The 16,694-nt window shown below is 35.5% G+C and overlaps 2 protein-coding genes across 4 annotated transcripts in view; one reads left to right on the top strand and one right to left on the bottom strand.

Annotated features, from left to right (window-relative positions):
- Positions 1-1,447: 1,447 nt before the first annotated feature.
- On the top strand, positions 1,448-14,120 carry slc43a3a (solute carrier family 43 member 3a). 2 transcript variants are annotated; one of them, XM_079897583.1, is made up of 14 exons: positions 1,448-1,723; positions 4,731-4,764; positions 5,154-5,349; positions 5,426-5,555; positions 6,198-6,244; positions 6,326-6,402; positions 6,486-6,578; positions 6,682-6,821; positions 7,877-8,016; positions 8,107-8,247; positions 11,866-11,973; positions 12,061-12,247; positions 12,324-12,444; positions 13,528-14,120. In XM_079897583.1, the coding sequence occupies exons 3-14, from the start codon at positions 5,157-5,159 to the stop codon at positions 13,669-13,671; spliced, it is 1,521 nt and encodes a 506-aa protein (XP_079753709.1). In that variant the 5' UTR covers positions 1,448-1,723; positions 4,731-4,764; positions 5,154-5,156; the 3' UTR covers positions 13,672-14,120. The 2 variants fall into 2 exon arrangements, with proteins under 2 accessions (XP_079753709.1, XP_079753708.1); XM_079897582.1 differs by having other exon boundaries at positions 5,109-5,349; positions 13,528-13,997.
- cabp2a (calcium binding protein 2a) overlaps positions 13,832-16,694 on the bottom strand; it is a 23,026-nt gene continuing 20,163 nt past the window's right edge. Inside the window, exon 7 of one of the 2 annotated variants that reach the window (XM_079897605.1) lies at positions 13,832-16,638. In XM_079897605.1, coding sequence (XP_079753731.1) covers positions 16,613-16,638 — 26 coding nt within the window. In that variant the 3' untranslated portion in view covers positions 13,832-16,612. The remainder of the gene's footprint in view (positions 16,639-16,694) is intronic. The other variant, XM_079897604.1, reaches the window with a different exon arrangement.

Here is a 16,694-nt window from a genome sequence, read left to right as displayed (position 1 = left end):
ATGAAATAATTGATCAAACTCTGCATGGTGCACCACAAATGACTCATGATGTTGGTTGGTTAGAGCCTTAGAGCTCTCTTGGCTCCATCTAGTGTCCATCGGATGATTCTACAGTGGTGCCATGTCATTTACATGGATGATCTGATGGGAAAATGTTACAAAGCAGAGGTATTTTCTTCCCAAACTCAGATGAGAGGTAAATTACACTGAGAACGCCTAACAATTTTACCATGATGTAAGATCAAAAATGATTTAATCAAGGCATTGCCTATATTCTAAATAAACGTATATACAGTACAGGCCAAAAGTTTGGAAACATTACTATTTTTAATGTTTTTGAAAGAAGTTTCAAAAGCTCATCAAGCCTGCATTTATTTGATCAAAAATACAGAAAAAATTTAATATTGTGATATATTATTACAATTTAAAATAATTGGTTTTCAATTTATTATACTTTAAATGATCATTTATTTCTGTGATGCAAAGCTGAATTTTCAGGATCATTACTCCAGTCACATGATCCTTTAGAAATCATTCTAATATTCTGATTCATTATCAAAGTTGGAAACAGTTCTGCTGCTTAATATTTTTTCATAACCTGTGATACTTTTTTAGGATACTAAAAAAAAAAAAAAGAAGCAAATGTTTTACAAAATAGAAATCTTTTGTAACAACAATATACACTACTGGTCAGTAATTTGGGGTCAGTAATTTTTTTTCTTTCTTTTTTTGAAATAAATCAATACTTTTATTCAGCAAGGATGTGCTAAATTGATCAAAAGTGATAGTAAAGAAGATTTATATTATTAGAAAATATTTTTTTTATTTTGAATAAATGCAGTTCTTTTTAACCTTTTATTCATCAAATATATTAGGCAGCAACTGTTTCCAACACTCATAATAAATCAGAACATTAGAATGATTTCTAAAGGATCATGTGATAGACTGGAGTAATGATCCTGAAAATTCAGCTTTGCATCACAGAATTAAATTATATTAAAGTATAATAAATTGAAAACCAATTATTTTAAATTGTAATAATATATCACAATATTACATTTTTTTTCTGTATTTTTGATCAAATAAATGCAGGCTTGATGAGCAGAAGAAACTTCTTTCAAAAACATTAAAAATAGTAATGTTTCCAAACTTTTGGCCTGTACTGTATATATATACAGTATTATTATTATCATATTTTTTTTTACTGACAGCTACATGTTTATAATGATCATTAGCTCACAGTATAAAAATCTTCCAGATTTTGATCAATGTATTGTTTAGCAGTGCATGTGCTTGGCCTTAACAGTGCATGTTCTTATTGGAGGATTCTATAGTGCTGAACTTTTTTCAATTTCAGAATTATAGTATGTTTTATCAGTATCTTTTCACTAGAGTTTATTAGCACCTGCCAAGCACGTTCAAACACACAAGAGGGAGCCAGATGGCCACACGATTTAATTATCTATTCAACCAGGCAGTGTAGATGTAGGTCAGGAACTGCAAGTCCATCATTTAACCGTTCCTGATCATATCCATGCATATTAGTTTGTGCTAGACATGTTCGTGTTCACTTGTGATTAGGCTACCTTTACCTTTGAGTGATTGCCAGGCTCATGAACGCGCGTAGACGTGCACAGGACGTAGAACTGCTGTTCAGCTCGAAACGGGAATTTGCAGGGCTTCAGCAATTCCGTCATTCACATCAATGTGACAGAAGACCGTTGTGAGTAGACGTCTACGCAAACATACCCACTTTGTATGGAGAAACTATTTAAACTTGAATTTCGGTTATTTGACTGGTGCCCATAGACTTTGTCTAGCTATTATTGTTCAAAACTGGTGTGGAAACGGTGTCAACAGAATTCATTTAATTTTAGATGGTTTTGATTTGATTTGATTTGATTTGTCGCTCTTTTATGATTACGTCTGGGATATAATTTACATTATCCGTAAAAACGCTGTAGCCTACGAGGAAAACTGTTGTTCTTGTTAGAGAGATTAGAGCGCGAAGACACGTTAATCTGGATTAGTGAACTGTCTACATAACATGTGTGCCATCAGTGATCAACTTCAGTTTTAACCTAATGTCACATTTCAAGAAAACTAGACACTGTCTGCAGCAGCATGTCTTAACTGCTAAATCTCAATTATGTAAGGGATAATGTACAGCCAGCCGGTGATTATCATTGTGATAAGACCTCTCGCGTTAGGGTCTCTTTGCTAGCCTGTTATGAAGGACTAAAAATGACAGAACGAAAAATAAATCAATAAATAAATAGAAGTATAAAAAATAAATAAATGCAGAAATAATAGTGAAAATAAATACATTTTGGTAATATAAATGGCTATTTCTGTATTTTTACATGTATTTATTTATTTATTTATGCATTTCTATATGTATTTATTTATGTATTTATACATTTATTTATATATTTATGTATTTATATATTTATTTATTTATATATTTATATAGGCCTATGTATTTATTTCTACATTTATTTATTTCTGTATTGCCACATTTCTACATTTATTTATTTCTGTATTTCCACATTTCTACATTTATTTTTCCCTGCGCATGTATGCTAATTGACATGGCTAAGCCACGCCCCCTCCACTCACTCAGACAAACATTCAACATTCGGTAACAGGATGGCAGCTGTCACAGTAGGAGACATTTCACAGGAGGCAATTGATGATTTTTTGGAGACAGAAAGATTATATCTCGACTCGATGTCACCAGAAGGGCCTTAAATATGCATTGGAGGGTTATATTAATAATTTTATTGTTGAGAAGGTCGATAAGTTTCAGCTCCAGACAAAGATTTACAGTTCACAGTGTAAAACGTTGATGCTATTTCGCTTCAAACGCTCGCTTTATACGCGTCCTATTCGCTTTGGATTCAAAATGTTCAAGCGTCGAACTAGACGCGATACGCGCGAATTTGACGCTCTATTGGTGTGAGCGCAGAATAATGAACAGGCTGCGATGTCAAGATTGCAATGCTGGAATGTGTGTGTGTCAGAAAGCAGGCGCGATCGAACAGTGGAAACATAAAAACATACTCCATTTTGTTCATACAGGACATAATTAAAACTGCATAGTGTTTAGCCTACTTATATTTGTGTAAAACACAACATTGTGCTTTTGTCAAACTGTAAACTCTTGTCAAACTGTAACCTACAACTGTCACCCGACCAAAATCACACACACACGCTGTTTAAAAGCCAAAATGACAAGAAAAAACATAAAAACGAATGAAAACTGACTAACTGCAATGCATTGCAATGGACGTGGAAGCAGAGAATGCAGAGTGTATTGGGTTAGCTATGCGTACTGTGATTGGCTCATCGCGTTCTGGGGCGTGGCTTAGCCATAGGTCAATTAGCATACATGCGCAAGGAAAAATAAATGTAGAAATGTGGAAATACAGAAATAAATAAATGTAGAAATGTGGAAATACAGAAATAAATAAATGTAGAAATGTGGAAATACAGAAATAAATAAATGTAGAAATGTGGAAATACAGAAATAAATAAATGTAGGAATAAATAAATGTAGAAATAAATACATATATAAATATTTAAATAAATAAATATATAAATATATAAATAAATGTCTAAATACATAAATAAATACATATAGAAATGCATAAATAAATAAATAAATACATGTAAAAATACAGAAATAGCCATTTATATTACCAAAATGTATTTATTTTCACTATTATTTCTGCATTTATTTATTTATTTCTACTTTTATTTATTTATTTATTTATTTTTCGTTCTGTCATTTTTAGTCCTTCATAGCCTGTAGCCTAACGTGGACATGAGACAATGATTTGAGTTAATGAGCCATGAAATAAAAACGGACAGTTCTTTTTTTAAATGGAATATTGCAGTATTTATTATAAATTATTTATCAGTGCACATTTAAAATAATAATAATAATAATAATAATAAAAAGACCATATACCCGCGTAATCTTTAACGTCCCCTCCCAGAAGACATTCAGAGCAGCGCCATGACAGGTATGTGAGGGTTGGACTGACTTTCCTTGGCATCCACTGTAAAAAGCTGTATAAAGCTCACAGATCATTTATAATTTTTCACAGCTCATGTTTTTTCTTCTTCTGATTTTTGTGTCAAATGAAGAGATGTATGTCTATCCCTCAGAGTCTTTCTTTCATTCCTGTTAAAAAACGAAAAGATGGCGTTGCTGTGAATAAGGAAATACTTCCCTACTATATAGTATGTGAAAAACAATTTGCGAACAGAGTGGTATGTCCGAATTTAGTATTCGAAAAACAGTAGGCGAAAAGTACCCGGATGAAGTGTGCATACGATGGACACTTTACTATGGCTGAATCCGAAATCGCCCCCTAAACCCTCAATCACTATTCCCTTCGTTAGTCCACTAATTAATACAGTTTACTTGAAGGAGTGAATTAAAACGGGTGAGCAAATTCTGACAGCAGTTGAGTGTACATCGGCTGTACACTCGTTATTGCAGTGCATTGTGGGATTGATTGAGTGCACTCAATAACATCCACTATGGTTTCAGACACCACTGCAAAATAGCTGTCCCCTCAAATAATGCCCTATTTGAGGGTATAGGGGTACATTGGTAGATAATATGACAGATATGTGTTTTGGCAGAATTCTTTATATTGATTATAGCACTGGTAAAATTTGACTTAAAACATTGCTTTGTCTGTCTTGTCTTCTTGCAGCTTTACATAAACTTCAGACACATGCATAAAGAGGGTGAGAACTGCATACAAAGATGCTGCGAACCAACATGCATAAATGGGATCACACAAATAGCTAGTATTAATAGTAATAAATCCCTCCCTGTAGTGAATCTTTATCCATGCACCTTAAACGTTGTCAAGTTGTTTTCAACAGCAGATCAATAGCTCCCTCCCTTGAGAAGAGCATGCACAACTTAATTTTAGTTCAAACACGTGGCAAGCTTTATCTCTACCACCATATATTGGCTTGCATGGTGTGTTTCTGGTCAAATATGAGCAAGCTGTAACAGACAAACAAGAGAAATGGATCAGCTAATTTAAACACATACACACATACAGTGTGCTTTCCTATACAAGTGGATAGTTCTAAAAGTGTTCCTGACCCTGACGGTGTGGACGCAGAGGATGCTGGGGTGCAAGGGATCATCTGGGACGGGGATGAGGTACAAGTTGACTCTGGCTACAGGACTGCTGGAGTGCTTGTGTTTCGCTGGAGTCGTGTTTGGCTGGGCGTCTCTTGTGTTTGTCCTGAAGACAGATGGCTACTTTAGCGATCTATGCATCAATGTGACAAATGCTAGTGGAGAGCTTGGCTCAGGTGAGGCTTTTAATGTATTAGATGGTTCGCTTCATTTTATGCTTTTGGTGCGTTGCTTATCTGTTTTTCGCTTTAGATTGCAGTCTGCAAGATGAGAATTTCTCATTGGTCTTTACTGTGGCCTCGTTCATGAACAACTTTCTCACTCTGCCCAACGGATTTGTCTTCGACCACTTTGGCACGATGGCAACGCGATTTTTGGCTATGTGAGTTAGTCCCTCGTAGGATGTAAAACAGAGATCAGGCAAGAATTAACAGAACTGCTGTGTCTCTCTGCAGTGGAGGCAAGAAGTTTATCTGATTGTGAGTGGGGTGTGCTTTAAGCAGATAGTAGAACTCATCGTGGGCGTTTGACTGGACTCCAAAAACAGAGCTTTGTGTGTTGCAGCCATTAAAAAACAGTAAAATTCGTTGGAACTGCTGGAAATATTTGCAAATCTAAGCTGTTGTGTAATGTTAGTTGCCACTTTTTCTCAGAAGATTATTGCAAAAGTGAGAGCACTTCAAAAAAATGAAAGTGTAAAAAAAGTTGTAGAATTTTAAGTTGACTGTAAAGCGAATATACTGAACAAAACCTTTTTTTAATTTTATACAAAATATATATTGTGCTAAATTTGGACTGTAAAATTGCTTACCAAGTTGTGATCCAAATTTTAAGTTGATATCATGAAAATCGAGCCCTCTAAAAGGTTTTAAAGTGCCATAAACATGGTAATGTTTTTTGAAATTTTTGAATATGATGATTACTAAAATATGTGATATGTGAAGAGGTCAATAAAAAAAAGTTGTAAATGATATAGTGTACCATTTTTAATACTAATGCTAATGATATAATCATTGTTTTGTAGATTTCTTTATACCACCGGCACTTTTATTGTGGCATTCTCCAATAAAGGTAAAGACTGACTGAAAAAAGTGAACTAATAATCACACATGGACTGATCACACTAATTTTCCTCTCTTTTTCCTCAAACAGTTCTCTCTTTTTTGCTTTTTCCTGCTCTGTCCTTCATAGCTGTAGGGGGGATTTTATTTCTAATGACAAATATGCAGGTATGTTCATGAATGATTATAGTTCATACATGCAATACATTAAGGGTATGCTAAATTGCTTATATTAATTATCCTCATTACAGGTGGGGAACCTTTTTGTCACTCATAGATCAACCATTATTACAGTCTATAATGGGGCCTTTGACTCTTCATCAGTTATCTTTCTGATCATTAAGGTACGAAGTACACACACACACACACAAATATATAGGCCTATGTAACGTTTTTATCAGCTGTTCATACTGCAATCCATGAAACCCTGTATAACCATTTCTGAAGGTGCTTTATGAGAAAGGGGTCTCTCTTCGCTCTTCATTCCTCTTCCTCTCGACCTGTAATCTTATTCATCTCCTCCGGACTCTCTTCCTTATGCCAACATCACACATTCCCTATCCCATCCCAGAGGACTACAAATATGGGTGAGTGAACCGATAAGCGGAGTTTATATTACCGTTCAAAAGTTTGGGGTCAGTAAAATTATTTGTGACACTGAAGACTGGAGTAATGATGCAGAAAATTCAGCTTTACCATAACAGCAATAAATTACATTTTAAAATAGAAATTAAATATTATAATAATATTTCACAATATTAATGTTTTTACTGTTTTTTGGTGAGAATAAGAATCTTTCACAATAATACAAATCCCCAAACTGTAAGTAATAAGCAAAATAAGGTAATAAGGTTTATTTGAAACCAAAGTAATAAGGTTTATTTGAAACTTTTATATTATTTATTTGTATATAAATTGTATATAAAATAAAAATAGTATCTATATTTAGTACATTTTGCATATAATAAAAATAGACTTAACTACATACACTCTAAATAAAAATAAAGGTTTTAAAAGAGGGTTTTCAGCGATGACATAGAAGAGGCATTTTTGGTTCCCCTAAAGAACCTTTCAGTGGTCTGTACTTAAAAGAACAGTTTTTTCTTAGTGTGATGAACATTTTAATCATTTTAAAGAAACATTTTTCACAATAAAGAACCTTTTGTCCAATGGAAAGATCCCATGGATGTTAAAGGTTCTTCATCATTGATGCAAATAAAGAACATTTATTGGTAACACTTTACAACTAGGTTCATTAGTTAGCATTAGTTAATGTATTAACAAACATGAAGCAACAATGATACATTTGTTACAGTATTTACTAATCTTTGTTAATGTTAGTTAATAAAAAAACAGCTGTTCATTGTTTGTTCGTGTTAGTTCACAGTGCATTAACTAATGCTAACAAATACAACCTTTGATTTTAATAACATATTAGTAAATGTTAAAATTAATATTTACTAAGATTAATAAATGCTGAAGAAGTATTCATTCTTAGTTCATGTTAACTAAGGTAGTTAACTAATGTTAACTATGAACCTTATTGTAAAGTGTTACCCATTTATTTTTAAGAGTTTACAGTACATAATTCATACTCTTAATCTTAATCCATAGTAACTCAAATGCAAATCCTTATATACAGGATGAGCTGTGCTAAATCAAGTAGCTACAACGTTGAGCAGTACGAGGCAAAGCGGGACCCGAGTTCAGACGGAGGAAGAGGTGCAGATGATGAGCCACTGGAGACCGACTCACTACAGCAAACACACAACTCTGAGAACGGTGCTGCTTGGCCATCATAGATCTTCCTTTGGTAGAAAACAAGAGGAATACGATTGCTGACTTAAATAAAGTTTTTTTGTGTGTGTGTAGACAGTTTTAGGAGCTGTGTTCTGTCCTGGTTCTTCCTGTGGCACCTCATATGGCTGTCAGTCATGCAGCTTCGGCATTATTTCTTCATTGGAACTCTGAATCCAATGCTGAACAGACTGGCCAACCAAGACCCAGTCATTGGTAAACTAATTGTTTTCTAACTACGATGATGCTTTTCAATGAATTCTGTAAATCTTTGTTAATGGTAGGACTTTCTGGAACTGGAATTTGAACTGGAATGACAGGAGGAGGAATTCAACACAATCACACATCAGATTTTGGGGTGAATTTAAGCATTTGGCTAATGAAGTGATTTTGCACCATGCCCCATAAACTTTTATATTTTAATATATTAAATATTTAATCAATTTTAAATATGTGCGTAGTGTACATACACTACCCGTTAAAAGTTTGAAATCATTAAAATGTTTAATGTTTTTGAAAGAAGTCTCTTATTCTCACAAAGGCTGTGTTTTTCTGTGTTCAAAAATACAGTAAAAACAGTAATATTATGAAATATTATTACAATTTAAAAGAACTGTTTTTTATTGTAAAATAATTTATTACTGTGATAGCAAAGCTGAATTTTTAGCATCATTATGTCACATGATCCTTCAGAAATCATTTTAATATGCTGATTTCTTAGTATTATCAATGTTGAAAGCAGTTTTTGTTGCTTAATATTCTTGTGTAAACCATGATATATACAGTGAGGAAAATAAGTATTTGAACACCCTGCTATTTTGCAAGTTCTCCCACTTAGAAATCATGGAGGGGTCTGAAATTGTCATCGTAGGTGCATGTCCACTGTGAGAGACATAATCTAAAAAAAAAACATCCAGAAATCACAATGTATGATTTTTTAACTATTTATTTGTATGATACAGCTGCAAATAAGTATTTGAACACCTGAGAAAATCAATGTTAATATTTGGTACAGTAGCCTTTGTTTGCAATTACAGAGGTCAAACGTTTCCTGTAGTTTTTCACCAGGTTTGCACACACTGCAGGAGGGATTTTGGCCCACTCCTCCACACAGATCTTCTCTAGATCAGTCAGGTTTCTGGGCTGTCGCTGAGAAACACGGAGTTTGAGCTCCCTCCAAAGATTCTCTATTGGGTTTAGGTCTGGAGACTGGCTAGGCCACGCCAGAACCTTGATATGCTTCTTACAGAGCCACTCCTTGGTTATCCTGGCTGTGTGCTTCGGGTCATTGTCATGTTGGAAGACCCAGCCTCGACCCATCTTCAATGCTCTAACTGAGGGAAGGAGGTTGTTCCCCAAAATCTCGCAATACATGGCCCCGGTCATCCTCTCCTTAATACAGTGCAGTCGCCCTGTCCCATGTGCAGAAAAACACCCCCAAAGCATGATGCTACCACCCCCATGCTTCACAGTAGGGATGGTGTTCTTGGGATGGTACTCATCATTCTTCTTCCTCCAAACACGTTTAGTGGAATTATGACCAAAAAGTTCTATTTTGGTCTCATCTGACCACATGACTTTCTCCCATGACTCCTCTGGATCATCCAAATGGTCATTGACAAACGTAAGACGGGCCTTGACGTGCTGGTTTAAGCGGGGGAACCTTCCGTGCCATGCATGATTTCAAACCATGACGTCTTAGAGTATTAGCAACAGTAACCTTGGAAACGGTGGTCCCAGCTCTTTTCAGGTCATTGACCAGCTCCTCCCGTGTAGTTCTGGGCTGATTTCTCACCTTTCTTAGGATCATTGAGACCCCACGAGGTGAGATCTTGCATGGAGCCCCAGTCCGAGGGAGATTGACAGTCATGTTTAGCTTCTTCCATTTTCTAATGATTGCTCCAACAGTGGACCTTTTTTCACCAAGCTGCTTGGCAATTTCCCCGTAGCCCTTTCCAGCCTTGTGGAGGTGTACAATTTTGTCTCTAGTGTCTTTGGACAGCTCTTTGGTCTTGGCCATGTTAGGCCCTGTCCCAAATGGCACACTCCGGACTTGTGGACTTCCTCAGAGTCCACACTTTGGTGACGTCATGTAGTGCAGACCTATAGGGCCCTTGGCGCGAGTCCACGAGGGCGCATTGAGAGGTATGTTTGGGACAGACTCGATCGTCACACCGGAAATAACGGTCTGGTTGTTGTTGGACAGGAGAAATCACGTTTTTGCGCTCCGACGTCTTATCTCCATGTCAACTACACAGCCTAATTTTACAGTTCTATATTTTTTTTATTGTGCATGCCACCTGGGCATTAGACAATAGATACATCATGCTTATTTAAAAGATGTATACAGTTGAAGCTAGCTACATAATAATACATAATGTTCCATTTTAACTAAGATTATAATTTTAACACATAATGAAAATGTGCATGAGTTTCAGATTAATTTACAGGTTTCAATATTCATACTATGTTTACATATGACTCAGTAAAGCCCCGACATTCGGTTCTATTTATTTAATGAATTATAATGTGATCGTATTATTCAACACACTATTATTATGTTTGAGACATCAACCACTGCTCGATGACCATAATGTTTGTATAAACTGTAGGTAACAACTAGTAAAATATACATCTAGGTAATAAAAACCGTAATATTTTCTTCTCAGCCATGTCAACAATTATCCGTGAGCGAAATCTCCTCCCATCTGTTGTCTGATTGGCCTTTCGCAAGGATTCCTGGGTAGTTAAAGTGCGTGAAGCCTGCTTCTATGCGGGCTTCGCGGAAGACCGCTTCAAGGGTACAAAGGGGGCGCTGCTGAGCACACTTCAGAGCGTTAAAATGCTGAATGGGACGGCCTACGGACTCGTAGACTCGGCGAGCACGCGCAATTCAAGTCCACGAGACCGAAAGTCCACATGAAGTGCGCGATTTGGGACAGGGCCATAGTAGTTGGATTCTTACTGATTGTATGGGGTGGACAGGTGTCTTTATGCAGCTAACGACCTCAAACAGGTGCATCTAATTTAGGATAATAAATGGAGTGGAGGTGGACATTTTAAAGGCAGACTAACAGGTCTTTGAGGGTCAGAATTCTAGCTGATAGACAGGTGTTCAAATACTTATTTGCAGCTGTATCATACAAATAAATAGTTAAAAAATCATATATTGTGATTTCTGGATTTTTTTTTTTTAGATTATGTCTCTCACAGTGGACATGCACCTACGATGACAATTTCAGACCCCTCCATGATTTCCAAGTGGGAGAACTTGCAAAATAGCAGGGTGTTCAAATACTTATTTTCCTCACTGTAGATATATAGATAAATATGTAGATAGATACAAATGATATATATATTAATATATATATATATTAATATATATATATATATATATATATATATATATATATATATATATATATATATATATATATATAAATTAAATACTAATAATTATACTAATCATTTCTGTCAGTGACATTTATAACTGATTATTAATATAATCTTATATTTCTGGAAATGTCCCATATGCTGTGTGTATAACCATTTTTATGGGTAATTGTTTACAACAAAAAAAGAAATGCATTATTTAAAACTATACTTATAACAGTTTTAATGAATTTAATTTAATTTTAATTCTAATCAAATTATAATTCTGCATCCTTTTTGCTACACAATTCACATTCAAGAATTTAATTGGATTTTGTTCAGTTGTCATTACAATTCTGAATGGTATTGGTAACTCACCTGGTAGGAAAATCTTCAAAAGCCTTACTGTGATAGGTGCAGAATTGCTAGGTTATGATTTCTTGATCTCTTTTTCATTTTCAGTGAGCGAGTACACCAATGCGTTTGCTTTCACCCAGCTCTGTGGAGTTCTCTGTGCTCCCTGGAATGGCCTGCTTATGGACAGACACAAAAGAAAACCCCTAGGTCCAGGTCAGCTGACAGAGAAACCTGAAGATCTGACTTCTAACAACACACGTTTACACGAGATCCATTTCTCATTCCCACATCTTTTCGCAGGCGTGTCAGAACGGGAAGCAGACCTGCGCTCGTCCGTTCTGTCTCTCCTCCTCACCTCTCTGCAGTGCCTCTTGTTCTCCATCAGTGCAAGCATCCCATTCCTCCCTCTCCAGTACGTCACATTCATCCTTCAGGTCCTTAACCGCTCTTTTCTCTATGGAGGGAATGCTGCATTCATCAGCATAGCGTAAGTAAATGTGATATAAATATCTCGATTGTCACTAGACTGGCAGACTGAGCGCAGTGAATCCGAATTCCTACAGGTTTCCGGCCCGCCATTTTGGAAAGCTATATGGGCTAGTGATGTCCCTATCAGCTGTGGTGTCATTGCTGCAGTATCCCTGCTTCGCCCTCAACAAAGTTCTTGGAGGAGACCCCTTCTATGTAAATCTCTCATTTCCATAACACAATGTCAGCTAGAAAAGAGCTCATATACATACAGTGGCCCCAAAAGTATCTAGACTCTTGCACACAAAAAAATCAAGTGTAATCATGTTAAATAAATATATAGCACAAGCGAAACATTTCACCAAAAAAAAAAAAAAAATTTTTAAATGACAAAACAATATACTGAGATACTGTTGTGTAAAAATGAAGACAAAAAGTATCGTCACGCTTTCTGGTTCACAAATTTAAGTGGAACATGTCTGTTGATGTTAACTTAGTTCTGAGAAAATGTCTAGAATCATTTTTAATATTTTGTTATCTAATATAATGTAAATTAATACATTATAAGTGTCCATTTAAGGTTTGAAATACTTTTTTGGGGCCACTAGATGTTGATGCTTATGAAGCCAATTTCTGGAAGAAAAAAAAATGCTTCGGTAAATCATAATTATGACAAAAAAAGTAAAAAAATACTTATGTCAGATTTATAACTTTTATCTCAATTTCCACTTTTTATGTCATAATTATGACATAAAATATTTTTTTTATGTCAGAATTATAACTTTTATCTCAATTTCCACTTTTTATGTAATAATTATGACTTTTACCTCATCATTTTTTATGACGCTGTCAAAAATGATTTTTCGAAGATGTAAATAAAACAAAGATTATTGAAGTACATTTTACAAGAAAACGTTTTTCTACTTCAATATTTCACGTTTAATTCAAATGTGTTTCCTGCCGTTTGTGAAATTTATTAGCAATTTCTGAGTGAATAGTGTTTACACCAATATTCTTTCAGTGCATCTCATAATTTTACATTTTTAAGGCATTAGTATGACTTTTTATGTCCAAAGCATGTTTTTTTTTTCTTACGTGGCAGAAATGGGCTTCCATACAATACCTGCGACTATAGATTATGGTTTCACATCAAATTTGAAATCCATACAAAAGACAATTTCCAGCATTTGCCTAAATATTAAAATAGTATTAATTCTTCCTGTGTAAATTGGACATAATCATTAACTTGCTTTTTCACAGCTTTTATTGTAATCAGTAAATGATATTGTATTTCTGTAGGTGAACATCATCTTGACTGTCCTGACTCTACTGGCCTTCATTCATCCTGTCTATGTGTTTCTTCACTGCAGAGAACTGGCAAAACAGAGAGATAATTCACAGAGCATTTTAGAAGTCTCGATACATGAAATATCAATGTATTAATTTAAATTACTTCATATAGAAATACTTGATTATGCAGATCTGTCTTGGCCTTAGCTTTTGTAAATGACAAAGGGAATAGTAATTTTGCATTGTGATTATTGTATATTCACAACTTTTTACCACTAAGATTCAAATGCTCAGAAATAAGAATCAACAGTCAGAGATTTAAACGAATTCCATTTAATTGAATTAGTTATTGAATATTTACAATCTTTATGAATACAGAAATAACAATAAAAATATTTAAATATTTTTTTATAGTTCAGTGCTGTTGGCAAGAACAGATAGTTAAAAAAAAAAAAAAACGTTGGTTTAAACACAAACATATGCAAAGGGAGATCACATGGGTGTCAGAAACAGGTTCTTACAAGGGATCTCCATGGCAATTGTGTTCAATAATGGAGTTGTTTGATATCCAGTTTTGCATGCTAATATACTTTACTTACTTTATTACTTTATTGTCCCATTCCTGGGAAATTTGTCTTGGACAACATGACACGGCCAGTACACAACTTCGATCACACACACAACACAGTACATAGCATACAATAATTAGAATATAACAACATTCCAATAATAAAAACTTGCATCATCCTACATCAATTTTGAAAATCTCTATTTAAATTTTGACCGCAGTTGGCACAAAAGAGTTTTTATAACGATTAGACTTACACATTAAGACCCTGAATCATCTCCCTGATGGTAACAAATTAAAATTCACATGTAAAATGTGTGTAGCATCAGAGAATTTTTTTTTTAGCTTGCTTTAAAATAGATGCTGACTGACAGATGACAGATACAGACTGATAAAACAGAAACAAGATCCTCTGGTTCACTCCAAACACTTTTAACCTTCACAGGAAATATAGCCTCTGCTGCAGTCTAGAACAAAGAGTGTTGATGTGAGAAGACCAGCATAATGAATTGTCCATATAAACTCCTAAGTATTTATATGAAGAAACCTGTTCAACATGTATTATTACAGGGCTATGGTCTCCCAAAGACCTAGGATCAAAAATCATTTCAACAGTCTTCATTTCATTTAAAATCGAGGAATTAGTGTCACACCAGCCAACAAACCTGTCAACATCAGAAAAAATACTGTGTATTAAACGCTGAACTAAAATCTATCAAAAGTAAACGAGCATATGCTTGGGAATCTTCTAAATGGCTATTCACCAAATGGGTGATACAGTTAATAGTATCCTCAGTGCCCTGTCCAACCTTATATGCAAACTGAAATGGGTCAAGAAATGATTTAACCTGATCCTTTTAGACAGTTACAACAATTCTTTCAAAACATTTCATAACATTTGAAGTCAAAGCCACCGGTCTAAAATCACAATTCTCAACTGGGTAAGTTTTCTTGGGAACAGGTGTAATTATAGATTTCTTCCACAAAGATGGAATAATATGTGAGTCCAAAGATTCCTGGAAGTTAGGGCAAAATGCTGGAGTAAGTTCATTTGCACAAGTCTTTAGCAAAAAAGCAGAAATTCCATCAGGACCCATAGATTTTTTTAGTACATATACCTAAATAGCGAACTTACTCTTTGTGGGGCTACCTCTAGCCTGTGACCTGAATTACATATAATATGGTCCAGAGTGCACATTTGCTCCAATATCCTGTTGTTCCCACAGGGAAAGCATAACAATGCCCTAAAAGCATCATGCAGGAACTCTAGACCCATTAGCCAGTGGTTTACTTTCCAAAACACGTAATTCTGATTTATATCTGCCTTTGCATTGTCAGTCCACAATGACCATGTACATCTTGTATACGTCAGTAGTTAAAATAATTTTTTATAACATGCTTTTATAGATAATGTGTTCTACAGACTGTGGTCTGTACCCTTACAATTCTGAACAGAGGAAACCTCTTTAATAAATTAGTTAAATTGTTGTGGTCCTTGGTCTAAGTTGACATAGAGCCCTATCTTACAACCGCGCAATGCAGCGCCAAGCGCGACGCCAGTGTTTGTTTGCTAGTTTCAGCCTGACGCAGTTATCATTTTCACGTCCTGCGCCACATTGTTTAAATAGCAAATGCATTTGCGCCCATTTTGTGCGCCCATGGGCGTGCTGGTCTGAAAACGAGGTGTGTTCAGGCGCTTTGTTGGCGCGTTGCTATTTTGAGGCAACAGAAATAGACTGCACCATTAATCAACTGATACCTGGTCTTAAGTCAATGGCTCAATATATATATATTTTTTTAATTTAATGAGCGCGTTAGTAATGAGCGCCTATAGGCGGGTCCACAACTCTGCTTGTTACACACAGGGACGCACAGCAGCGCACAAACATGCCAAATAGTTAAAATTAAAGGATTATAATGTAAAATATTGTGTACATAAAGATATGGTGGAATCCGGCTTGTCCCGTAGATGGTCTGCTTGCGCACTTTTACCTGGCTCATGAGCAGTTCCGTTTGCGCTCTGGAGACGCGTTCGGTCTTTCCACTATCAAATTCCATCATGTAGCGAATCTGCCATGGCGCGAGCGCAACTGGCATTTATAGGAAATGGGAGATGAGACTCTGATTGGTTTAACGCACGTAAATCCCAAAACACACCCATTACTCATTATGAGAATAGGGACAACCCTTTTAGACCATTCGCCTGGCGCGCCGACCATTTTTCCCGTCGTAATCAAAAGTAGATAAGGACACGCCCTAAGTTAACGTGGGTCGTGCGCTTTGGGCCATGCGCTTAGATCGTTAAAATAGGGCCCTTAGTCTTTTTAGGTCATGGTTAGTTGGTCGGAACATAGTTTTCCTCTTTGTCATAAAAACAAGCCAATGTGTGAAATAAAGGTCTCTGTATGGAGAAAGAGTATGGTTAAATTACATAAGATAGTTAATTAAAGGAGACATATTATTTCATTCTTCACATTAGGAGTTGGCATACTGATGGTTTTCTCCCTTTATCATGTGTCCTCTAAGTTAGCGAGACATCATTCGGACAAATTCTGTGGAGGGTAAGGTGAAAAATAGTTAGTTTGTCCATGCAACAACAACATGCAAC

This window comes from Squalius cephalus (assembly GCF_949319135.1).
Source record: "Squalius cephalus genome assembly, chromosome: 2".
Lineage (NCBI taxonomy): Eukaryota > Metazoa > Chordata > Actinopteri > Cypriniformes > Leuciscidae > Squalius > Squalius cephalus.
The sequence above is the reverse complement of the archived record's forward strand: the minus strand, read 5'-3'. Positions and strand labels throughout refer to the sequence as shown.

Bases quoted from the DNA above. Each gene is read 5' to 3' on its own strand.
- slc43a3a (XM_079897583.1), top strand. From the start codon at position 5,157: ATGCTGGGGTGCAAGGGATCATCTGGGACGGGGATGAGGTACAAGTTG. The intron at 6,403-6,485 runs GTATGTTCATGA...TCCTCATTACAG, and splicing joins TTCTAATGACAAATATGCAG to GTGGGGAACCTTTTTGTCAC. The intron at 8,248-11,865 runs GTAAACTAATTG...TTTCATTTTCAG, and splicing joins CAACCAAGACCCAGTCATTG to TGAGCGAGTACACCAATGCG.